The following is a 19,309-nucleotide window of genomic DNA, read 5'->3' as shown; positions in this document are numbered from 1 at the left end:
AAAAAAATTATACTTTACTACCATAAAACTGAATGATATTTTAAATTTTAAACAAAAAGAAAATTATTTTTTTGGCACAAAAGAGAACTAGATTGTTTATATTGGGAATTTAAATCAATCAATGAATAAATAAATATATAAAGACATAAATAACACTAATTTTGAGAGGGGGCGTGGCCTGGCAGGTGCTGAAAACTGCGGAAGCGGAAACCGTCCGGTCGTGTCGTCTCCTCGAAGATTCCTGAATATCTGCTCATGGTTAGTGCTTTATTTTTACTGTAAATATGCATGTTTGATATGCAAAACGTCAGTTGTAGTTTTGAACTAAAAGCAGGGGACGTTTCGTGGAATATATCCCACCATTTGAACACTAAAATCGGATATTTATGATGGAGCTCGCTGCCTTGACAACACCGCTTGGCTGTTAGCCATATTGACGCCTGCTGACCGTCTTCAGTCGCTCTCCGAGGTCCTGAAAACACCTACCCTGACTCTTGTTACAAACACCACGACTGCGTATCCTAAGACTAAGTATCCAGTTGCGCTAAACATGCAATTTTATCTTTTCTTTTCTTAAAATGTATCTAACATGCCCTGGTAGCTAACTAGCTTGTAGCTCAGCTAGATTCTGAGCTAACGTAGGTGGGGATATATGTTTGTCGCAGTGACAAAGCTGTCACCTACATTAGGTTAGTTTACGCTTTGCAGTCAGTTATGTGTACCTCCCACTGGTCAGCTCTTTTATATGTTGACTGGTTTCTCATTGCAGCGTTAGGATCTGGTTTCTGACATCCTCAGACAAACCAATGCAGGCAGGAGGAAGAGGGGATCAGCAGGATGAATGCTAACTGAGCCAGGAGCTGCACAAATACAACCGAAAGTTAGACTTTTACAACAGAGGACGATTTTACTGAAGGTATGTCACTGTGTTGTTCATGCGCGAGAACATATAGTTGCATTGCATATGATTTGTGTATTGATTACTGTTATATGTGGCATTGCCATCGTCAAAATCAATTGAGTTGTAGATTAAAAAGCAGGCCAGTAGGTCAGAGTTGTATTGGTCCAGAGTGAAGTACAAAAAAAAACATAACTTTATATGCAGCTGCAGACTGAAGGGTTTTGGGGGGGTTTTTCGGGCTCAAAGGGAAACCAGTATTCATAGCTGAATGAAAGAGCAGTTCTTTGACTGTGTCTTTCACAGTGTTTTTCTCCATTTGTGGCATCTACACCATGCATGACATTTAGATTTTTATGTAAGAGTTTTGCCTCTGCACTAGCAACTATAATGATTCCTATCATCTGACAAAAGCGTTAACAGACTGCTTTTTAGTTGTTGTTTTTTTTTAGTTTGGGGGCTTTTTTGAATTCATTTAATAGCACAGTGAAGATTACATGGACACACAGCAAATAACCTCAGGTTGGAGTCAACCATGGGCTGCTGCATCTAGCCTTGCAGCATATCTTGACTTGCTTAGCCTACGAGCTAATTGAGCATCCACTTTAACAGAATTTTCTAAATAATTAATTAAAAAAGTTTGTGCAGATGCATGTTGTAGAAATAACAACAAATAAAAAATGATTGTCACTGAATGACAAGGCAAAACTTTGCATTAACATGCCTCAGCGAAGCATTAGGGAAACAGTGGCTAATTCCCGTCTCGGCCCTGCAGGTGGTCTATTATTCAAGCTCGAGTCCTCTACCACAGGCCTAGGATTTTGAGGGTCCTGCGCAGTATCTTTGCTGTTCCTAGGACTGCGCTCCTCTGGACAGAGGTCTGTTGGAGCCACTCGCCTAGCTTGGGGGTCACTACACTAAGTGCTCAGATCACCGCTGGGACCACTGTTACCTTTACCCTTGACAACTTCTCGAGCTCTTCTCTGAGCCCTTGGTACTTCTCCAGCTTCTTGTGTTCCTTCTTCTTGATTTTGCTGTCATTCACTATTGTTACGGCCTCTTCCTCTGCTTCTCCACCACTACTATGTCTGGTTGGTTAGTTATCTCTAGTTTGTCTTTCTGTATCTGGAAGTCCCACAGGATCTTAGCTCAGTCATTCTCGACCATCCTAGGGGGCGTCTCCCATTTTGACCTTGGAACTTTCAGGCCATACTCGGCACAGATGTTCCTGTATACTTTGCCAGCTACTTGGTTATGGCGTTCCATGTGTCCCCTGCCTGCTAGCATCTTGCACCCTGCTGTTTGTTTGCATTTGTTTCACATTTCACGTTCAACATACGTTGCCCATATGTAACTTAGAGGTCACTCAAATTTATATCCATGATGGAATTTTGTTCAAGTCGGAGTGAAGTTTTCAAAAAGCAGTGTAGGCCTGGCCTGGATTTATTATAATAATAATAATAATAATAATAATAATAATAATAATAATAATAATAATAATATATAAAATGGCATCATTTATTAGTATATTGTCTGTTTTTATGAATGATATAAAACAGGAAAGTATAAAATAACTTGAGCTTTAGAAAATAAATGTCATAGAGCTATTGTGACTTCCCTTTTGACTCACCCTGTAATGCTGCAGGTATCTCTGCTATAAAGACAGAAGCAGGACGGTCAAATTTAAAACTGACAAACTCACTCAGTTTATTTGTATAGATTATACAGCTGTCGGTGTATAAAACAAACAGGTGTTTGATGGGAGGATCTCCTTTTCATGTTAAGGGCTACTGAAGAAATAGCTTGATAAACAACTCGTGGGCTTTTTAATTGTAAAGGTTTGATTGTGATTACAGAAACAAAGTGTTGCTGTTTGAAACTATAGAAAAAAAACTCCACCTGAGTCTCCGTCCAAGTGCTCACTCTCTGCGGCTCATAAAGTGAGCCCATCAGAGACGCTGCACTTCAAATTACACCAAATCTTGTGAGTGTTTTTATCACATACATGCTCCTAGACATGTGGATCTACAAGATTTTCAGTCATTATTATAAGTCAAAGTCTTGTGCTGCTTCACTGATTGTGCAACAAGCTGAAAGATGGGGTTTATCTTCTTCCAATTTGCTGTCTGATGAAAAACTGATCTGAATAGGCCAACAGCTGGGTAGTTCCTGGTCCAACATAACATTTTACTGGGTCTTAGCAATCAGAACACCAGTTATGTTGAACCAAGCAATCTGACTAAAATAAAGATAGCATTTTCACAAAACAATAAACCTCTGCTTCATCTCCATTATCGACCAACCGTCAACTACAAAAATGATGCACAATTAGCAAAAAAATGTATATGTGGATGTAGCTTCAGATAAAAGTTAGGGTAAATTTCCTTGGTAATCGATGTAGAAATCCCCAAAAATTTCAAAAATGTTACATTTTTAGAACTCTTTGTGTTTTCTTTTGCTTTGTTCTCATGTTTTCTCTAAATCAGATCGCGGTGGTTTGATTCCCCACCTCTCCTCCGGACATCATGACGTCTTCTATGCTCCGTCGACAGCTGAAGAACCTGGTCCAGAACTACTCTGAGGCCGAGGTCAAGGTAGGAGAAGCTAGATTTAAATTGTGTATGACCTCAAAACCATAATGTTTTCAGCCTTTCAATTCAATATTACCTCATCCAGTAATGCAAATAATATTTTAAAAATTATGTAGGTTAAATTTAGGAGGACAATAAAGGTAAATATTTATTATGTAGTCTGTGCATCATTGTATGCACAACAAATAATACATTTCTGGCATGTGTTTGAACACTAGTAGCTTTAAATTCAAGTCGTCTGGTGTGGTAACAATTGCTTATACTTTAAGAGGTTAGAGTGACTAAAGGGTTACTCAAGTAAAAACCCTACTAATTAAAACAAAGCAGAAACCATCAATTTTAAGCCCTGAACCTGAATTTCTTAGAGTCAAAGAAAATATAGAGATGAACTCCTTTTTTGGATGCTGATCTCAAACATGATCAATAATGTCCTTGAGAACTGATTACTAAACATCTTTGGTAGCATGGCTCATGTAATGAGATGCCCTGCTGCTGCCAGTCCTCCAAAACCCTGATGTTAACATTTTATAAGTTAGCATCTCAAACTTTCAACTTTCCTGAAGCTGTTTTGGCCTCTTTCTACTCTCTTTACTTCTGTTGCAGGTGAGAGAGGCGACATCCAATGACCCATGGGGCCCATCCAGCTCTCAGATGGCCGACATTTCCGACCTAACGTACAACGTTGTGGCCTGTAATGAGATCATGACAATGCTCTGGAAACGGCTGAAAGACGACAAGAACTGGAGACATATCCACAAGGTGAGCGACGGTGAAGGAGTAACACTGGAACAAAGAAGGGTTTGCTTTAGAGGATAGATGCTGGTTTCAGACATATATTGGATTCTTCGGGGATGAGATGTTAAGTGTGGAATTGTCCATTTATTCACAAAAAAGATGGGAAACCTTCATCTTCAGATATAGTCAGTTTCTGTCTTCTGTTACTCATCTCTACAATGCGGTGCCCATCTGAAGTGAGGGTTATTTTTTTATTTTTTTATTTTTTTTTGCAGCTACAGTTTCCAGATGTCCCTTTAATGCACCACATGCAAAATCATGTTATGTTGATACAGCTACACGATACAGTCACTGAATATGTCTGTGTGATTGTGCCTGTTCAAAACATGGCTGTACAGATTGTGTGTTGCAGTTTGCTCCAAACTACATGAATGACTGACTGAAGTCATCTGTCACAGGAAACAATAAATCAATAAAATTAACACAAAAGAACTAGTTTGAGTTTTAATCCATCGCAGTGTTGATTGTTTGAATTAGAGTGAGGGCAGCATGTAAAACCTCATATACCACAGCTTTTGTTTTATTTTTGTGATTAACAATAAAAGGATTGTTGCATTGGTTAAACTCCTCAACTATTCCCCAAGCCTCTTACCCTTAAGTTTCATAACACTGTTTCTACTTGTTTCCTGTGCAGCCATTATCAAATGAAAAGCAAAAATAATCTAATAAAACAGACTGTGTAAGTTGAATTCAGTAGAACAGCATAACAGTAAGCTAGCACATAGGGAACCCTCTATCAGCTTGGTGTGAGGGTTGGTGTGACACAAGAGGATGCGGAGAATAGGGTGAGATGGAGGCAGTTGATCTGCTGTCACGACCCCCTGATGGGACCAACAGAGAAGATAGAAGGCATTCTTCATCTAAGTAGCATGTACAGTATCTATATAGGAATATGCAAGGTTTTAAAAATAAACATTTAACTTTGTAAAGTTTTTTAATATTTAGTGTTTAAAAAAAACAAAAAACCTTACAGCAAAAATATATTTAGTTTCTCTTTAAAAGCACAGTTTAGTCTATTAAGTGGCAGTTATTACTTTCTGAACATCAGCCGTATCACTGCTTCCATTTCAGCTTTGCCAGTCAGCCACATGACTCAGTGTTGGCTCATCAGTTCCAGAGAAATTATGTCTTTTCAGTTGTTTTTCTTATCTTTCATCCATTGCACCAATATTTTTTGTTCCTTTTTACTTGTCCTATTTATTCCCTAATGCAGATAAAACAAGAAGCATTGTAGTGATAGGAAACGGCATTTTTATTGTATATAAATGAGTTTGTGTTGTCATGTGTTTTTTATCCTAGTCCCTGACACTCCTGGAGTACCTGCTGAAGACCGGTGATGATCGCGTGCTTCTGAAGATGAAAGACAACATCTACATTGTCAAAGCTCTCACAGAGTACCGCTTTGTAGAAAAGGATGGCAAAGATCAGGTGATACACACTTCCTGATTATGTCAAATGGATGTAGTCTTTTAGGTTCCATTAAAGGATTTCATGCTATGCATTAAGACAGTTACTGGTACTATAATATTTATGTCATTAACCTTCAGACCAGGTTTACAGCAAGAATGAAAGTGTAGTCTAGGTTTGCTGCCTCAATCACCTTAAGATACTCCTAACTGAAAACCTTTTCAGAGTAACAAACACATTTAATTTCTCTACAGCATGAATAAACTTGTTTTTTTTTTGTTTGTTTTTTTTTAATCATGTGCTATAGTTTGTTTTAAATTAGATCTTGAATAGTTCTGATCTTGTTTAGCAAAAAGCATTGGGGTTTTCTTCAAGCACAAGTATTTCAGGCTTAAATAATTTTTCTGAAATGGTCAGAGCCAAGTGAACGCTTATTGTAGCCATATTTGTGCTAGGGTGTAAATGTGAGAGACAAGGCCAAGGTTGTTCTTGTTCTTATGGAGGACGATGAGAAACTAAAGGAAGAGAGAGAGTTTGCTGTCAAAACCAGAGAAAAGACATCAAAAAGTGCAGCTGGTAAGCCTTTTTTTATATCACTGCTATATACTGTTGTTCCAACAGGTTTTCTTCACTGATCATTTATATTCTTTTGCTTACTTTCTAACCAGCATCATCTACGGACAACGTCAAGGATCCAAACTATAAGCCCTGTTATGTACCTGGGGCCTCAGGGCTTCCATCTTTGGACAACATACCCTCTGTAGCTGACTTGACGGCTTCCTTCGCCGCCCGCAAAGAAGAGCGGCTTAAACAGGAAGCTGAGAAGAAAGAAACAGAGAGACGGGTAAGTACAGTGCACAGGTGTAGAAAGATCGAACATTACGCCAATATGATGCTGCCAAGAGGCTCTATTTCAGATAAAAAGCCATTGCCGATAAATGGTAGGCTAACGAGGAAACTCTCCAAACATTTAGCCAATGTGTTTACATTTGAAGGCCTTCTGTTTTATTAAAGTAAACAAAAAAATCTCAATAGGCAGAAGTTATATATAGAGAAGCCCATTGCAGATTCCTATGATGTGTTGCAGTTTGATCTCCATTGGTTTTTAGGGCTGCCTCAGTCCAAGAACCTGCAGTCTATCCAGCAACTATAGTAGTAGTAGTAGTAGTAGTAGTAAGAGTCTAACCTAGCTATATATTTTTAATTACTGTATGTGCTGATTAAGAACAACTATCGTCTGTATTGTGCCATTAAATGGAGGTTAGCCACAGCATATAGCATTTTGGTATATGAAATTATTATGGCATATGAATTATTTGTATTAACCATTTTGCAACGATATGCTAGGCCAAGATGAGTGAAGAGGAGCTAAAATGGGAGGATGCTAATAAAGGTTCTGATGTTAAAACTGATGCTTGGGGAGGAGAGAAAGAAGAGGAAGTAAAAACGGACCCATGGGGAGCCCCCAAAGAACCTAAAGAGGCCGTAGATCCATGGGGCACCCCCTCAAGACCTGACACAACTGAAACAGCAGCTAGCAGTGGTCCCTGGGGGGCTCCAACAAGTCCTGATAAAGATCCATTTGCAGCAGATCAAACTAATGATGATCCTTTTGTGGCATCAAAAAATGGGGAAGATCCCTTTGCGGCTCCGAAAAATGGGGAAGATCCTTTTGTGGCACCGAAAAATGGGGAAGATCCTTTTGCGGCACCGAAAAATGGGGAAGATCCCTTTAGTGCATCAACACCTTTCAACACCCCAAAGGACAGTTCAGACCCTTTCAGTGCCCCCAAAGACACGGAGGATCCATTTGCTGCTCAGAAAGATGAACCAGACCCTTTCAGCTCTTCTAACAATGATCCGTTTAATGTTCCAAAGGATGATCCTTTCAAAGCTCCAAAAGATGACCCATTTATCGCCCCAAAAGATGATCCTTTTAGTGCCCCTAAAGAAGATCCTTTCATTACCCCAAAAGACGATCCATTCAATGCACCTAAAGACGATCCATTCAATGCACCTAAAGACGATCCATTCAATGCACCTAAAGACGATCCATTTAATGCACCTAAAGACGATCCATTTAGCTCTCCAAAAGATGATCCCTTCAGTGCAAAAGCATTAACACCCCCTAAAGAGGACCCATTTGCAGAACCGTCATCAGGGAAAGAGGACCCTTTCACTGCTCCCACAACACCACCTAAAGAAGATCCTTTCTCAGTGCCAACCAAACCTGTTCAAGATCCCTTTGCTGCACCAACAACACCACCCAAAGAGGATCCGTTCTCTACACCATCTTTACATGCAAAAGATGACCCCTTCGCTGCCCCAACATCTCCACCTCAAGAGGATCCCTTCTCCACAACATCTAAACCGACCAAGGAAGATCCCTTTGCTGCACCAACAACACCACCTAAAGAAGACCCATTCACAGCACCATCCAGTCCACCAAAGATAGATGCCACAGATCCCTTCGATGCCCCTCTAGTGAGCTCGCCTCAGAGTAGCACAGCTGCATGGGGAGCCCCAGCCACTTCTCCACCAGCCACCGGGTCAGATCCCTGGGGGACCACGGCAGGTGCTTCTTCACCTACCAGTAATTCTGATCCATTTGGAGATGCATCCAAAGCAGACAATGACCCATGGGGGCCTTCAGGTAAGAAACAAACAAATAAATACTTGTATATGGATAGTACTTCTCAGAACGTAAAGCTGAAGAATTTTGCTAACTTCTAACCGGTTTGAATTAGTCGTAGTTCAAAATGACTGTTATACTTATCTGAAAAAAGATGCCAACTTTTTTTCATTGGCTGACCCTTATCAACAGAAGGTGGGTGGGGCTGCTGTGCTCACCACTCCTTGCACTGAGAATGCATTGTAAGTAGGTGTATATGCCTTTCATTTCCACTGTGGAGTTTTACATGGCACTTTAAAGTGCACACATTCACAAAAAGGCATATCAAATTCAAATTCAAATTTTATTTGTCACACACACACAACCATACACAGTATGACATGGGGGTGAAATGCTTGTAGCTGTACAATGCCCGACCATTAAATGACAGAAGAAAAGTTTTACAATATTTACAATTTACACTTTACTACAAAAATTTACAAATTAACTTAGGAATTTACAGTAAAGAATGTGCAAATAGCAGAAGAGATTATAAAGATAAGGATTATAAATTATAGGAATTATAGGATTATAGGAAATGTGTGGTGACGTGTGTGAGAGTCCAGTCTTATAGTGACGTGTTTGGGAGAGTCCAGTCCTACACCTGGTTCAGGCCCCGAATAGCCTGGGGGAAGAAGCTCCTCCTCATTCTCTCTGTTTTGGCCTTAAGGTGAGAAGAGTCCATTGTTGGGATGGGAGAGATCCATCATAATCTTCCTAGCTTTGGACTTGCACCGCTTGGTGTAGATGGACAGCAGGTCAGGGAGCTCTGATTGAATGATGCGTTCTGCCGAGCGCACCACCCTTTGCAGATCTCGTCTGTCCTGCTTGGTGCTGTTCCCAAACCAGGTGCAGATGTTTGCCGTCAGGACGCTCTCGATGGTGCAGGAGTAGAAGTTCTTGAGCACCTTCAGTGGCAGATGGAAGTCTCTAAGTCTTCTGAGGAAGAAGAGACGCTGACGGGCTTTCTTAACCAGGGTGTTGATGTGACAGGACCATGACAGGTCCTGAGTGATGTGGACACCCAGGTATCGGAAACTGTCCACTCTCTCCACTGGCGTGGTGCCACTGATGATGAGGGGTTTGTAATTCCTCGCCTGCTTTGTAGTGAAGTCCACGATCAGCTCCTTAGTCTTGCTGATGTTTAGGAGGAGGTTATTCTCCTGGCACCAGGTCTCCAGGTTCCTAATCTCCTCCAGGTAGGCCGTCTCGATGTTGTCGGAGATCAGGCCCACAACAGCAGTGTCGTCAGCAAACTTGACAATGGAGGTGGTGTCTGATGTGGCTACACAGTCATGAATGAAAACTGATTTTGGAAACTGATTTTTATTAGTTGTAGAAAGACCTGTGACTGAATTTCTGTACTTACATCACATGTGGCACCTTTATGTCTTTGTTGAAGAAGGCTGAGTAGCATGGTCCAAAACTCTGGAATAACCAGAGGAGTTAATTCTGTCATTTATTTCTCCATCACCTGAACCTGTCTGTTTAATTTACTCATCTAGCTTTGGCTCCTGCCAGTACAGACGATGCATGGGGTGCACCTGCTCCACCTTTAGACTCCTCCCCATCTAGTGACCCCTTTGGAGATGGAGCATCTAAATCCAATGACCCCTGGGGTGCATCAAGCAACACAAGTGGCAATGGCACAGGTACATCACATTCTACACACTGTCTGAATACATGTTTGTGTCATTTATCCATTATTCCCATGAGCAAACACTGATTGTCTGTGTATAATCACCTATAACACACTCTGCTCTGATTTAATTGACTAAATGTTTGGCTTGTCTTTAATTAATATCCTGAAAGTGGGGACTCGTTAAACCTTCATTATTGTGTCCATACATGGTGATTTGCACTTGTCACCATTTTCCTTGTTTTCATCCTCATTTCCCCGTCAGTCAGCAGTCACCTAACAGTCTTAATCTATTAACCTTCTCTTCCACTTTGCTCTCTCTTCTTCCCTGACCTGTCCCCAAAAGAAAACACCTTTTAGAGTAGAACTGGACCTTTATTTTATTGCAGGAAAGCACTCGAAGCAGGAAGACGCGATGTATCGAAAGACTGCTTCCTTCTTGGGCTCAGCAGAGGCATCACTGGTTGACTTGGACGATCTGTTTTCATCTGACCCTAAACCCAGACAGCGCCCTCTCATTGACGCCCAAACACAAGCCATCGGTAAGGACAGAAAAAATGACGCGTCAGTCTGGGTGAAAAGTAACTTTTCTGACAAATTCATCATGTGGAAATATTTGTGGTGCGCTTGACTCAAACGGATGCATGAACACCCTCGAAGACCTGACAAATGAAAGTCACTCCCTGCTGATTTTAAAAATGCATTCCACTTGTGTTCGTCTGAAGTCATTCAAAGATAAGATGAGAGGGGTGATGGCTAATATTTATCAGTAGGTTTGTATGGAGAAACTTATTGTGGTCGTGTGTTTTACCTCCCCTTCCTGCCCCTGTGGCCTTGCTGTAGTGTGTAGATGTTGTTCTGTACATTAGTGTGTGTGAGAGAGCATTAGTGAAGTTACTCTGTATAAAGACTAGTGTACATTAACCAGCAGATGTATAACCCTTCTCACCCCTCTCTCTGCTCTGCCTTGGCACATTTTCTCTTTACTGGAATTCTTCAAACTGTGTTTAACTCCCTCCCTCCGTCCTTCCCCCTCAACCCTCCATCTTCCTGCCACTCTCCTTGATTTCCCAGGCACTTTCAAAACAGCGGGCATGACATCCAGCCCTTTGCTAAAACCAGGAGCTTTTGCTGAAACATCACCCTCATACTCCAACCCTTTCATTTCGACCATAGCTTCCCCCCATGGTGCACCAACTCCCACTTTTGGAGCTAACAATCCTTCAGCATCATTGAATACTCTGGAAATGTCTAATTCTTCCATCAGTATGATTCAGGCATCTCAGATAGGTCCAGAAACACAAATGATACATCCCATTTATATCAATGAGAGTCCACAATTAGGACACAACATGAACTCCCCCATTGGAGGAGTGGGAATGGTGCAGTTTGGATATCCAGGCTCCATCTTAATGGGAACTGGAATGATTCACTCAGGTGTCTTTCAAGGAAATCACCCATCAGGTGACGGTCAATTTAGAGGCTCCGTCCCACAGGCTGGCGCTGAAGTCGTCTCAGGCAGCGGGTCAGATGAGATGGTGAACAAAAATAATCCATTCCCGTTCTGACAACTTGACATGTAATTTGGATCTCTGGAATCACCAAAAAGGTAGTTTTGCATGTTTAGTGCTACAGTTTAGTGTATGCATTCTCATTAGGATCAATTTTAGAGCAAAATATCTGAACCTTACTTTGAAGTGTCTCTTTCCCCCAAACCAATGCAAAGTTGTTCTGAGTAATCACCTTAGCCTGTAATGGAAATTTCTATCTTTATGGTTGTGGAGCCTTGGTGGAAGACATTGTTCTCCATAGATAAGAAGGGGTCACAAAAAGGTAAAACTGATGTGAATCATGTGATGTGGCCTTTGCAGTGACCTGCTGTGGCAAATCTAGATCAGCATGTTTGAGGGTGTTCTCCACCGCCATTATCAAAACACCAAATGAGGCAATATCTTTAAAAGACAGGAGTTCATCCCTCCAGTAGAGTTCCAGAGACGTGAGTCATTTTTATACAGAACTAGGCTGAGAATTAGCACAGAGCACAAGAGCCCACGTATGACACATTCTCACTGAATCATATGCTTTTGTTTGGTTTGGACAAGCAAGCTGCCTGAGAAGAGCAGGAGACAGGACGCACATCTACACTCCCTAGTGATGAACACACAGGATGATTATCTGTTCAGAGCTCACCACGTGGAAGCTGGCATTCACAATTCAAATATATAGTATACGTGGCAGTTTTTATGTTTCTAAGCTTGGTTGTCAAAGTGCTGTTGAATTTAGCCAGAAGGAAATGACAGTACTTAACATGTACGAAGCAATCTAAATATTTGACATGGTAAACTTACATCTGTGTCTTTCTAGAAAGAAGGAAACAATCGACAAAAGTGGTGTATTGATAATGGGAAGTGGTGAGTATATATTTATACATATTTAGAAGCATAAACATGCAAAACCACCTAATGATGCTTTAATAAAAAACCCTTTCATTCCTGAGCTTACACTAACCTCCCCTGAACTCAAGATGCTGCCCATGAATCAAATATATACAAACACAATGTGTACAGCGTAATATATATAAACAAATACACAGATTATTAAAAAAAGAGCAATGTAATTCTTATTTAAAAATGAATTTATTAGATTTTTTCCTTTCCCTGCACAAGTGTGACAAACGGAGAGCACCTCAGTGTGTCTGTGTGGAAATCCTAAAGAGTTTTCGGTGTGTTTGAGTGTTGTGACAGGACCTGTAAATCTTTGACTGGGACATGCGTCACTGTAGGATTGTGTGTGTGTGTGTGTGTGTGTGTGTGTGTGTGTGTGTGCAGTATTTTGCTGATGTAAATAGTGGAAGTATTTACAAGTAAACCTGGAAATATACTGTACTGTATATCAGAGTGTTGCAATCACAAGTAACTATTTATTGATCTATTTATTAATTTATTGCTTGGTTAATTATTGACACAGCAATGAAATCCAACAAGATCCAAGGTCAGGTGTAACTTTCATTTCAGGCAGGCTGGCCTGGTGGTATTGATCATGTGATGTTAACTGACTTTAATCTGATTGGTTGTTTAAATATTTCTTTGTGAATCAGCTCGGTAACCAACGGTGGCTTCATCTTCCCGTTTAGCTCTGTAGACATTTTTGAGTCATTGTGTAATTGTCTTCTTGGTTTCCCGGCTCTTTCTGAGGAGAAACTGAAATACCGTTTTGGCGAAATTAAAAACAGAGTTCAAGAATATCAACTTGTTTAATGTGTATGCTGTTTGAGCGGACGTGTATGTGTACTTGCTCCTCATTTACTTCAACACAAACATCTGAAAGGAGACTAAATGGTTGTATTTTCTCTTCTTGTTACATTTTACTTTGAAAACTTAAATGGTAGCAGGATTCATCATCATCATTTATTAGTTTTGAAAACTGTAAATTAAAGCCACAGTGAAGCAGGCAAACCTGATGAAGGGATCACATGGCTTTGTGCTTCATGGGCTGTACGAGTCCTTACTGTGTTACTGACTCGTTAATATGTGAACGTTGGTGGAAAAACAGACTGGAATACAGTCTAGCTTCACATGACTATTATTTCTCAGATTTAATTTTGTATGAAATGAATTTATTTTGCTGTGTATTAAAATGTATAGTTGTGTTGTAAACTGTGACAGTACATTTGAGAAATAAAGCGATTCATGATACAGTCACTCTGCCTCTTTTGGGTCTGGCTGTCCACAGTGGATCCCTCAACTTCTCAAATCTCACTTTTCTTAACCTGAATTATTTCTCACTCATGATTTCTGTCTTTGAGGACTTTCTCACTGTCACCACTAGAGGGCCATGATTACCAACATTTACACAAAACATTTTCCAGCACCCGTGCAGAAGAAACGTTTAAGGCTATAAATATTTGCACATTGATAAATTCCGCATCGTTAGCAAATATGGGATTTTTTTTTTTTTTTTTTTAGTTATTATTACTATCATTATGATGTTTAAACCAGTTGTCTTAGATTTTTATGGAATAAATATGCAGACATACAGCCACAAATTGTCAAAGTTAAATAACTGTCTTCAAACAGTATCTTTAGCCTATATTTATTTGGCCACAGCATTAGGCCTGCTTTAATTATTCATTCACTCATCATTCATTAATCTCCTGATTAATTTAGAAGTGCAAGGGTGAGTGGAGGGCAGATGAAGCCATTACAGATATTGGGCACAAGAGCAGAAAATATAGGATTGACAGATGAGCTGAGTCCCTCCATTCATGAATAGAGGGCTGTAGTGTCTTAAAAACAGACCAGGGCAGATTGGGAATTTGACAGTCAGCTTCAGTCATTTTAGGACACGATGGTCAGTTGAGACCTTGTGTCGCCTTTTGTTTTTTTGTACAGTAAGTAGAGTTATATAATCCTAGCCATCGCCTTCATACAGCGGGATAGATTCAGAATAATGACCATGAACAATTTTTTCTGCTCATTACGAATCCTTGAACTAATTAAACCTCTGTAAGCTGATTCTGAATAAAAAGTGTCACCATATTAAGTGCAGGTTTTCCTTTAACACCTGCCCAATTAATTAAATAAATAAATCACAACCTGACAAAATTTTCATAATTATAATTATTAAAGTTTGTTGTACTTGAGTCCCTCTTTAAACCAGTTTGGATGGATAATAATCATAAAATCCTCGCTCGCAGGCTGAGGAGAAACATGTTTAAAATAGCCCAACAACACATCATTTGCTATCTCAGTGTGTTTGGTAACATTTAGACGTGTGATTGCTGAACATATTGCTTTCAAAGTCAGTGATGCCCACTCACTACCCCAGGGGGTAGATGTGAAGAGCAGTTCAAGTTACTTGAAACCAATGCTTTCATTTTAAAGGACTGGTTAAAAAACAAGGTTAAATATTAATGCTGTGTCAGGGCAGCTGGTGAAAATGTCACTTAAAGCAATAAATCTGGAATCAGGGAAAAAGAGTACGTTGGTTAAAAAAAAGCAGTTAGTTAAAGGGGTGTAAATGTACCTGTTTGGTTACTGTGTGCCTTGAAATGAGAACAAGCCCACAGAGTGGAGCTGCTATAGATGAGAATGAATCCAATAAAGTAACAGGAGAACAAACACTTTTCTTTAAAAGGTCAAACTGCATCAGAGTAGTTAAGATAATGTCATAGAGAGTAAAGTCACTTGCTTCTTCTTTCTATCGTTCCCATTTCTGTTGTCACAGCAACTTGCCTATCCCTTACATCCTCTTATGTGACACCAGTACTCTTCATGTCTTCTTTCCATGAGTCTTCTTTGTGGTCTTTATCTTTTCCTCCTGCCTGGTATGGCCATTTTCAGCATCCTTTATCCAATTTATCCGCCATCCCTCTTCTGCACATGTCCAATCGATCTCGCCCTTTCCTCTGTACCTCTGCCTCCAAACGGCACAATCTGAGCTGACCCTCTGATATACTGTCACAAACCAGGCTCCACAGCCATGACAAAAAGGGAGATGCCAAATGAATCCCAATTAAAACACTGTTTATTTTGAATGTAAGAAACAAAGGAAAAAACTAAACTAACCTAGGCTTTCAATGCATGATGAGGAATGTGTTGTTTAGTGCAAGAAACAAAACCAAGAAGCAACCACAGAAGACATCTGGAGGCACGCCGCTCAGCCTTAATGTGCTTCTTATTTAGCCACTCCTTTGTTCCCTTGGTGTTCTGAGTCACTGTCATGCTGGAAGAGTCATCGATGACCCATCTTAAGATTAACAGAAGTGGGCCCCATCCATCTGCATCATGATGTCATCCTGCACCCTTAGCATGAAAACAGCTCCAAAGCAAATGTTTCATACTCAGGTTTTCACTTCCTCCAACCACAGTGCGTTGAGTTGATACCAAAGAAGTCAACTTGTTTTTCATCTGATGGCAGCATTTTCTCCCAAGACTTCTCTGAACCATCTCTGATGTTCACTGGCAAACTTAAGATGGCCTGTATACATTCCTTCCTGAGGAGGGGGATACATCCATCAGTGTTAACAACAGTATTCTTGGTGACTGTGCTCCCAACTGGCTTCAGATACTTAATATAATATAATAAGCTCCTCCCATGTAGTTTTGTACTGATCCACCATCTTCTCATGATCACCCTCACCCCATGATTCAAGAGCTTACATGGAGCTGCAGACCAAGGATGACTGATGGCCGTTTAGAGTTCTCCCTCTTCCGGACAATTGCACCTACACCTGTCACCTTCTCACCAAGCTTCTTGCTGATGGTCTTGTAGTCCATCCCAGCCTTGTGCAGGTCTACAGTCGTGTTCCTGATGTCCTCTGGGAGCTCTCTGGACTTGACCACAATGGTGGATTGATTGATTGGGAGAATTCTGGCTGGGTTCCAGGGGATTCCAGCCAGAATTTCACTTAAATTTCTCAGTGAAATTTAAGTCAATAACTTTTATGTGATGCAATTTCTTCTGGACTTTTGCTGGATTTCTGTTTCTTTCAATTAAAATGAAACTACCATACAAATGAATTTCAATACAGCAGGGGATCAAATATTAATGTCCCTGTGTACAACACAAATTCATAACATTAGCAATTTAAAGCACTTTCACAATAGTATGCAATGTTGATGACTAACCAGATAAGAAAACCAAAGCTGGGCCTCACATGATTTCTGACTGGTGACTGATAATTAGAGAGTGTTGGTAAGGTTTTGGCATCATCTTAGGATACAGATGGAGAAGTTCTTAAAAACGTTTTTTAAGGTGTAGCAACAAAACAGATGTTTCATTTCAACAGACCACAAAGGCAACTGAAGCAAGAAAACATCCAGCAAACTCAAAATCATTTTCTAATCACGGCCCAGTGATTTGTGCAGTCATCACTCAGTATAAACAGTAGCTGCACCTCACTTGTGTTAAGACGGGTCAGAGTTAAAGGAGCAGAATTACAATCACAACACCAGCTCTCGTCTCAATCTAAGCCTTTCTATACCATGTATACAAATTAATCTATAGAAGGACAGGTCAGCAAGGCCATGACTGAGAGAGGAGGCGTGATGAGGAAGGCAGGCGAGGCGAGAGTGAGAGTGGAGGAAAAGACACTGCAGGGAGCAAAGGGGAGGGAAAGTAACAGATGGACTTGGGAGGATTAGAGGGAAATCTGGGTGGGTTTCTGATGGAAACTCACCCAAAGAAGCACGAGGGAGTAATAAGGGAGCATGAAAAAGAAAGGTGAAGGAAACTGGAACCCTGCTTGAAGACAGGTGAAGGAAACACAAAAAGAGCCTCTCCTGAGATCCAAGGAAAGGTAAGTAGATTTGTTTTTCATTATGTTCTGCAAGTGTAAGCCGATCAATCGGCAGCAGCTGGATTTCAGCGTTTACTGATGAGATGAAACAAAGAGCTCTCTCAAACAGGGAAACTATATTTTTTTACTTGTATTTATGGAAATCTGTGATGCTTCAACGAGCTGTGTTAATTCAGTTTTTCTATCGCTGACATCTTCAGTATAACCAGCATTTCTAATCTAAGACTGAGATCAGAGTCAGTAAAAATGAATGTCTTGAGGAAGGTGTCACCATATCGGATCGTCACCATTGTTGTGTTAAACCTGACAATGATTTTATCGTGATGTCTGTGGAAAATCTAAAAAATAAATAAATAAATAGCGGTAGCACTCTCAGCTCAGCCCCTCTCCTTCTAGGGATCTTTGAATTTCAGGTTTTGTGCAGTTTGTCTTCATCATTTAGACTTTTATACTGATGACGTGGTCAGGTGCGTGGTACCAAATAATCCAGCAGAACAGTACATGCATTTGTGGAGTGTGTGGATTATAGGTTTGCCTCACGCTGATTTGATAAGATGAAATTAAACCTCAGTGCCTCGTCAATCAATCTGTGTTTATAGCGTACACAGAGAAACTCCTGCTGTGATGCCCATCAAACTTGATCTAAAATAGGAAATTGGAAATACCTAATTTTTTATAGTTATCAACACTTTAATTCACATTTAGTGGATAATAAATTTTGAAAAGAAAACTGTCAAATACTGGGAAATATGATTTCAAATATGAAAACACACACTTTTTTTTATTTAAAAAATGTTCTAGACGTCTTTAATGATCTGTATGTTTCTGACACACTGATCGTAATTTGTAATTAATTGCTTTTACTACAAAATCTGCACACATTCAGACTTCAGTGGAATCTTTTTAAGTAATTGCTTGTGTACAAGCAGAGAGAACACAAGAACTGGTGATCAAGAGGTCAGGCCCAATACGTTTGTGCTTATAATGTATGATGTGTTGCAATAGGACATGATACAATACAATATGGTCTGATGGAATCATATTATATTATATTATATTATATTATATTATATTATATTATATTATATTATCACAGGGGGGTGGACCCTATCCCAGAATTATATTGCTACATCAGATTGTAGTTTAATGATTTGAGTCTAATACGTTGTATTAAATATAACCAATTTACAAATGTGGCACCTGGCAGGATTAAGTGCAGCTCAAATTACTTGGACATAGACGTGACTCTGTCTTCATGACTCCTAATCCCAGATCTTTGCCTCCATCATCTGTTTTTCCCTCTCTTAGGTGGTCGTTCAGACAATGACAGCATGAGTGTCAGTAAGCATTAAACTCATCCACCTAACCCCGCAAGATTACCACAGATTACCAGGCCACGAGGTAGGCCTGAGACGCTGGACTAATCACTTCTTCATGAGTTCAATCCCTCTCACTGAGGTGGAGGAACAGGTTGAAGAACGGGATGTGCCCTGAGAGTGGAACCGATTAGTCTCAAAATCCACAGGATAAGATTTAGATGTTTGTCTTTATCTGAGAGGGGAGAAGATATTAATATGAGACCCGAGCGGTGACTGCAGTAGAAACATGGGCTAAATTTGTGACCAAAGTCTCCAAAAGGAAACAAAGGTCCCAAATTTAAACCTGGCCTGCTTCTCTTCATCATGCTTATTTCCTTTAAGTGACACTGCAGCAGGAGGAGAGTTAGAGCTCCCCCTGCATCCTCTGGCCCGCACATCTGTCTCTTGTTGCTGGAAAAGATTAAATCCCATAGCTTCATCTTTCTTTATTCCACTGTTATTTGACCTTTGCTCTGCGCTAGCTCTCCTTCTCCAGCGCTGCCCTACTTCTATCTCTCCAACAGACTACTTTTTATCTTCCCCTCCGTCCTTCGTTCCACTTCTCAAATACCACTAATCCCCTCTCCTCACTTCTGTCTCTTTCCTACCACTTTATTTTCAATCTCTATTGTATTATTGCAGAAAGCTCC

At 40.3% G+C, this 19,309-nt stretch overlaps 1 protein-coding gene across 6 annotated transcripts; it reads left to right on the top strand.

Annotated features, from left to right (window-relative positions):
* The first annotated feature begins 6 nt into the window (after positions 1 to 6).
* Positions 7 to 18,731, top strand: epn1b (epsin 1b). Of its 6 annotated transcripts, XM_085446975.1 has the most exons (12): positions 7 to 258; positions 770 to 916; positions 1,674 to 1,776; positions 3,385 to 3,492; positions 4,093 to 4,248; positions 5,584 to 5,712; positions 6,147 to 6,267; positions 6,360 to 6,535; positions 7,039 to 8,344; positions 9,868 to 10,014; positions 10,391 to 10,543; positions 11,076 to 13,702. In XM_085446975.1, exons 4-12 carry the CDS (start codon positions 3,424 to 3,426, stop codon positions 11,567 to 11,569), a joined length of 2,751 nt encoding a protein of 916 aa, XP_085303101.1. In that variant the 5' UTR covers positions 7 to 258; positions 770 to 916; positions 1,674 to 1,776; positions 3,385 to 3,423; the 3' UTR covers positions 11,570 to 13,702. The 6 variants fall into 6 exon arrangements, with proteins under 6 accessions (XP_085303101.1, XP_085303103.1, XP_085303097.1 ...); XM_085446977.1 differs by lacking the exons at positions 1,674 to 1,776; positions 11,076 to 13,702 and adding an exon at positions 18,610 to 18,731; XM_085446971.1 differs by lacking the exon at positions 1,674 to 1,776.
* The last annotated feature ends 578 nt before the right edge of the window (positions 18,732 to 19,309 follow it).

Source organism: Copadichromis virginalis, linkage group LG22, assembly GCF_057382275.1.
Source record: "Copadichromis virginalis isolate Kocher_CV1m ecotype Utaka linkage group LG22, C_Virginalis_male_GT1.1, whole genome shotgun sequence".
Lineage (NCBI taxonomy): Eukaryota > Metazoa > Chordata > Actinopteri > Cichliformes > Cichlidae > Copadichromis > Copadichromis virginalis.
This window is presented reverse-complemented; position numbering and strand designations above follow the sequence as displayed.

What these genes read in the sequence shown, in the direction of transcription:
- epn1b (XM_085446971.1), top strand. Translation starts at nt 3,424, where the DNA reads ATGACGTCTTCTATGCTCCGTCGACAGCTGAAGAACCTGGTCCAGAAC. An exon ending in GACATCAAAAAGTGCAGCTG is followed by an intron (nt 6,268 to 6,359) that starts GTAAGCCTTTTT and finishes CTTTCTAACCAG; the next exon opens with CATCATCTACGGACAACGTC. An exon ending in TGACCCATGGGGGCCTTCAG is followed by an intron (nt 8,345 to 9,867) that starts GTAAGAAACAAA and finishes TTACTCATCTAG; the next exon opens with CTTTGGCTCCTGCCAGTACA.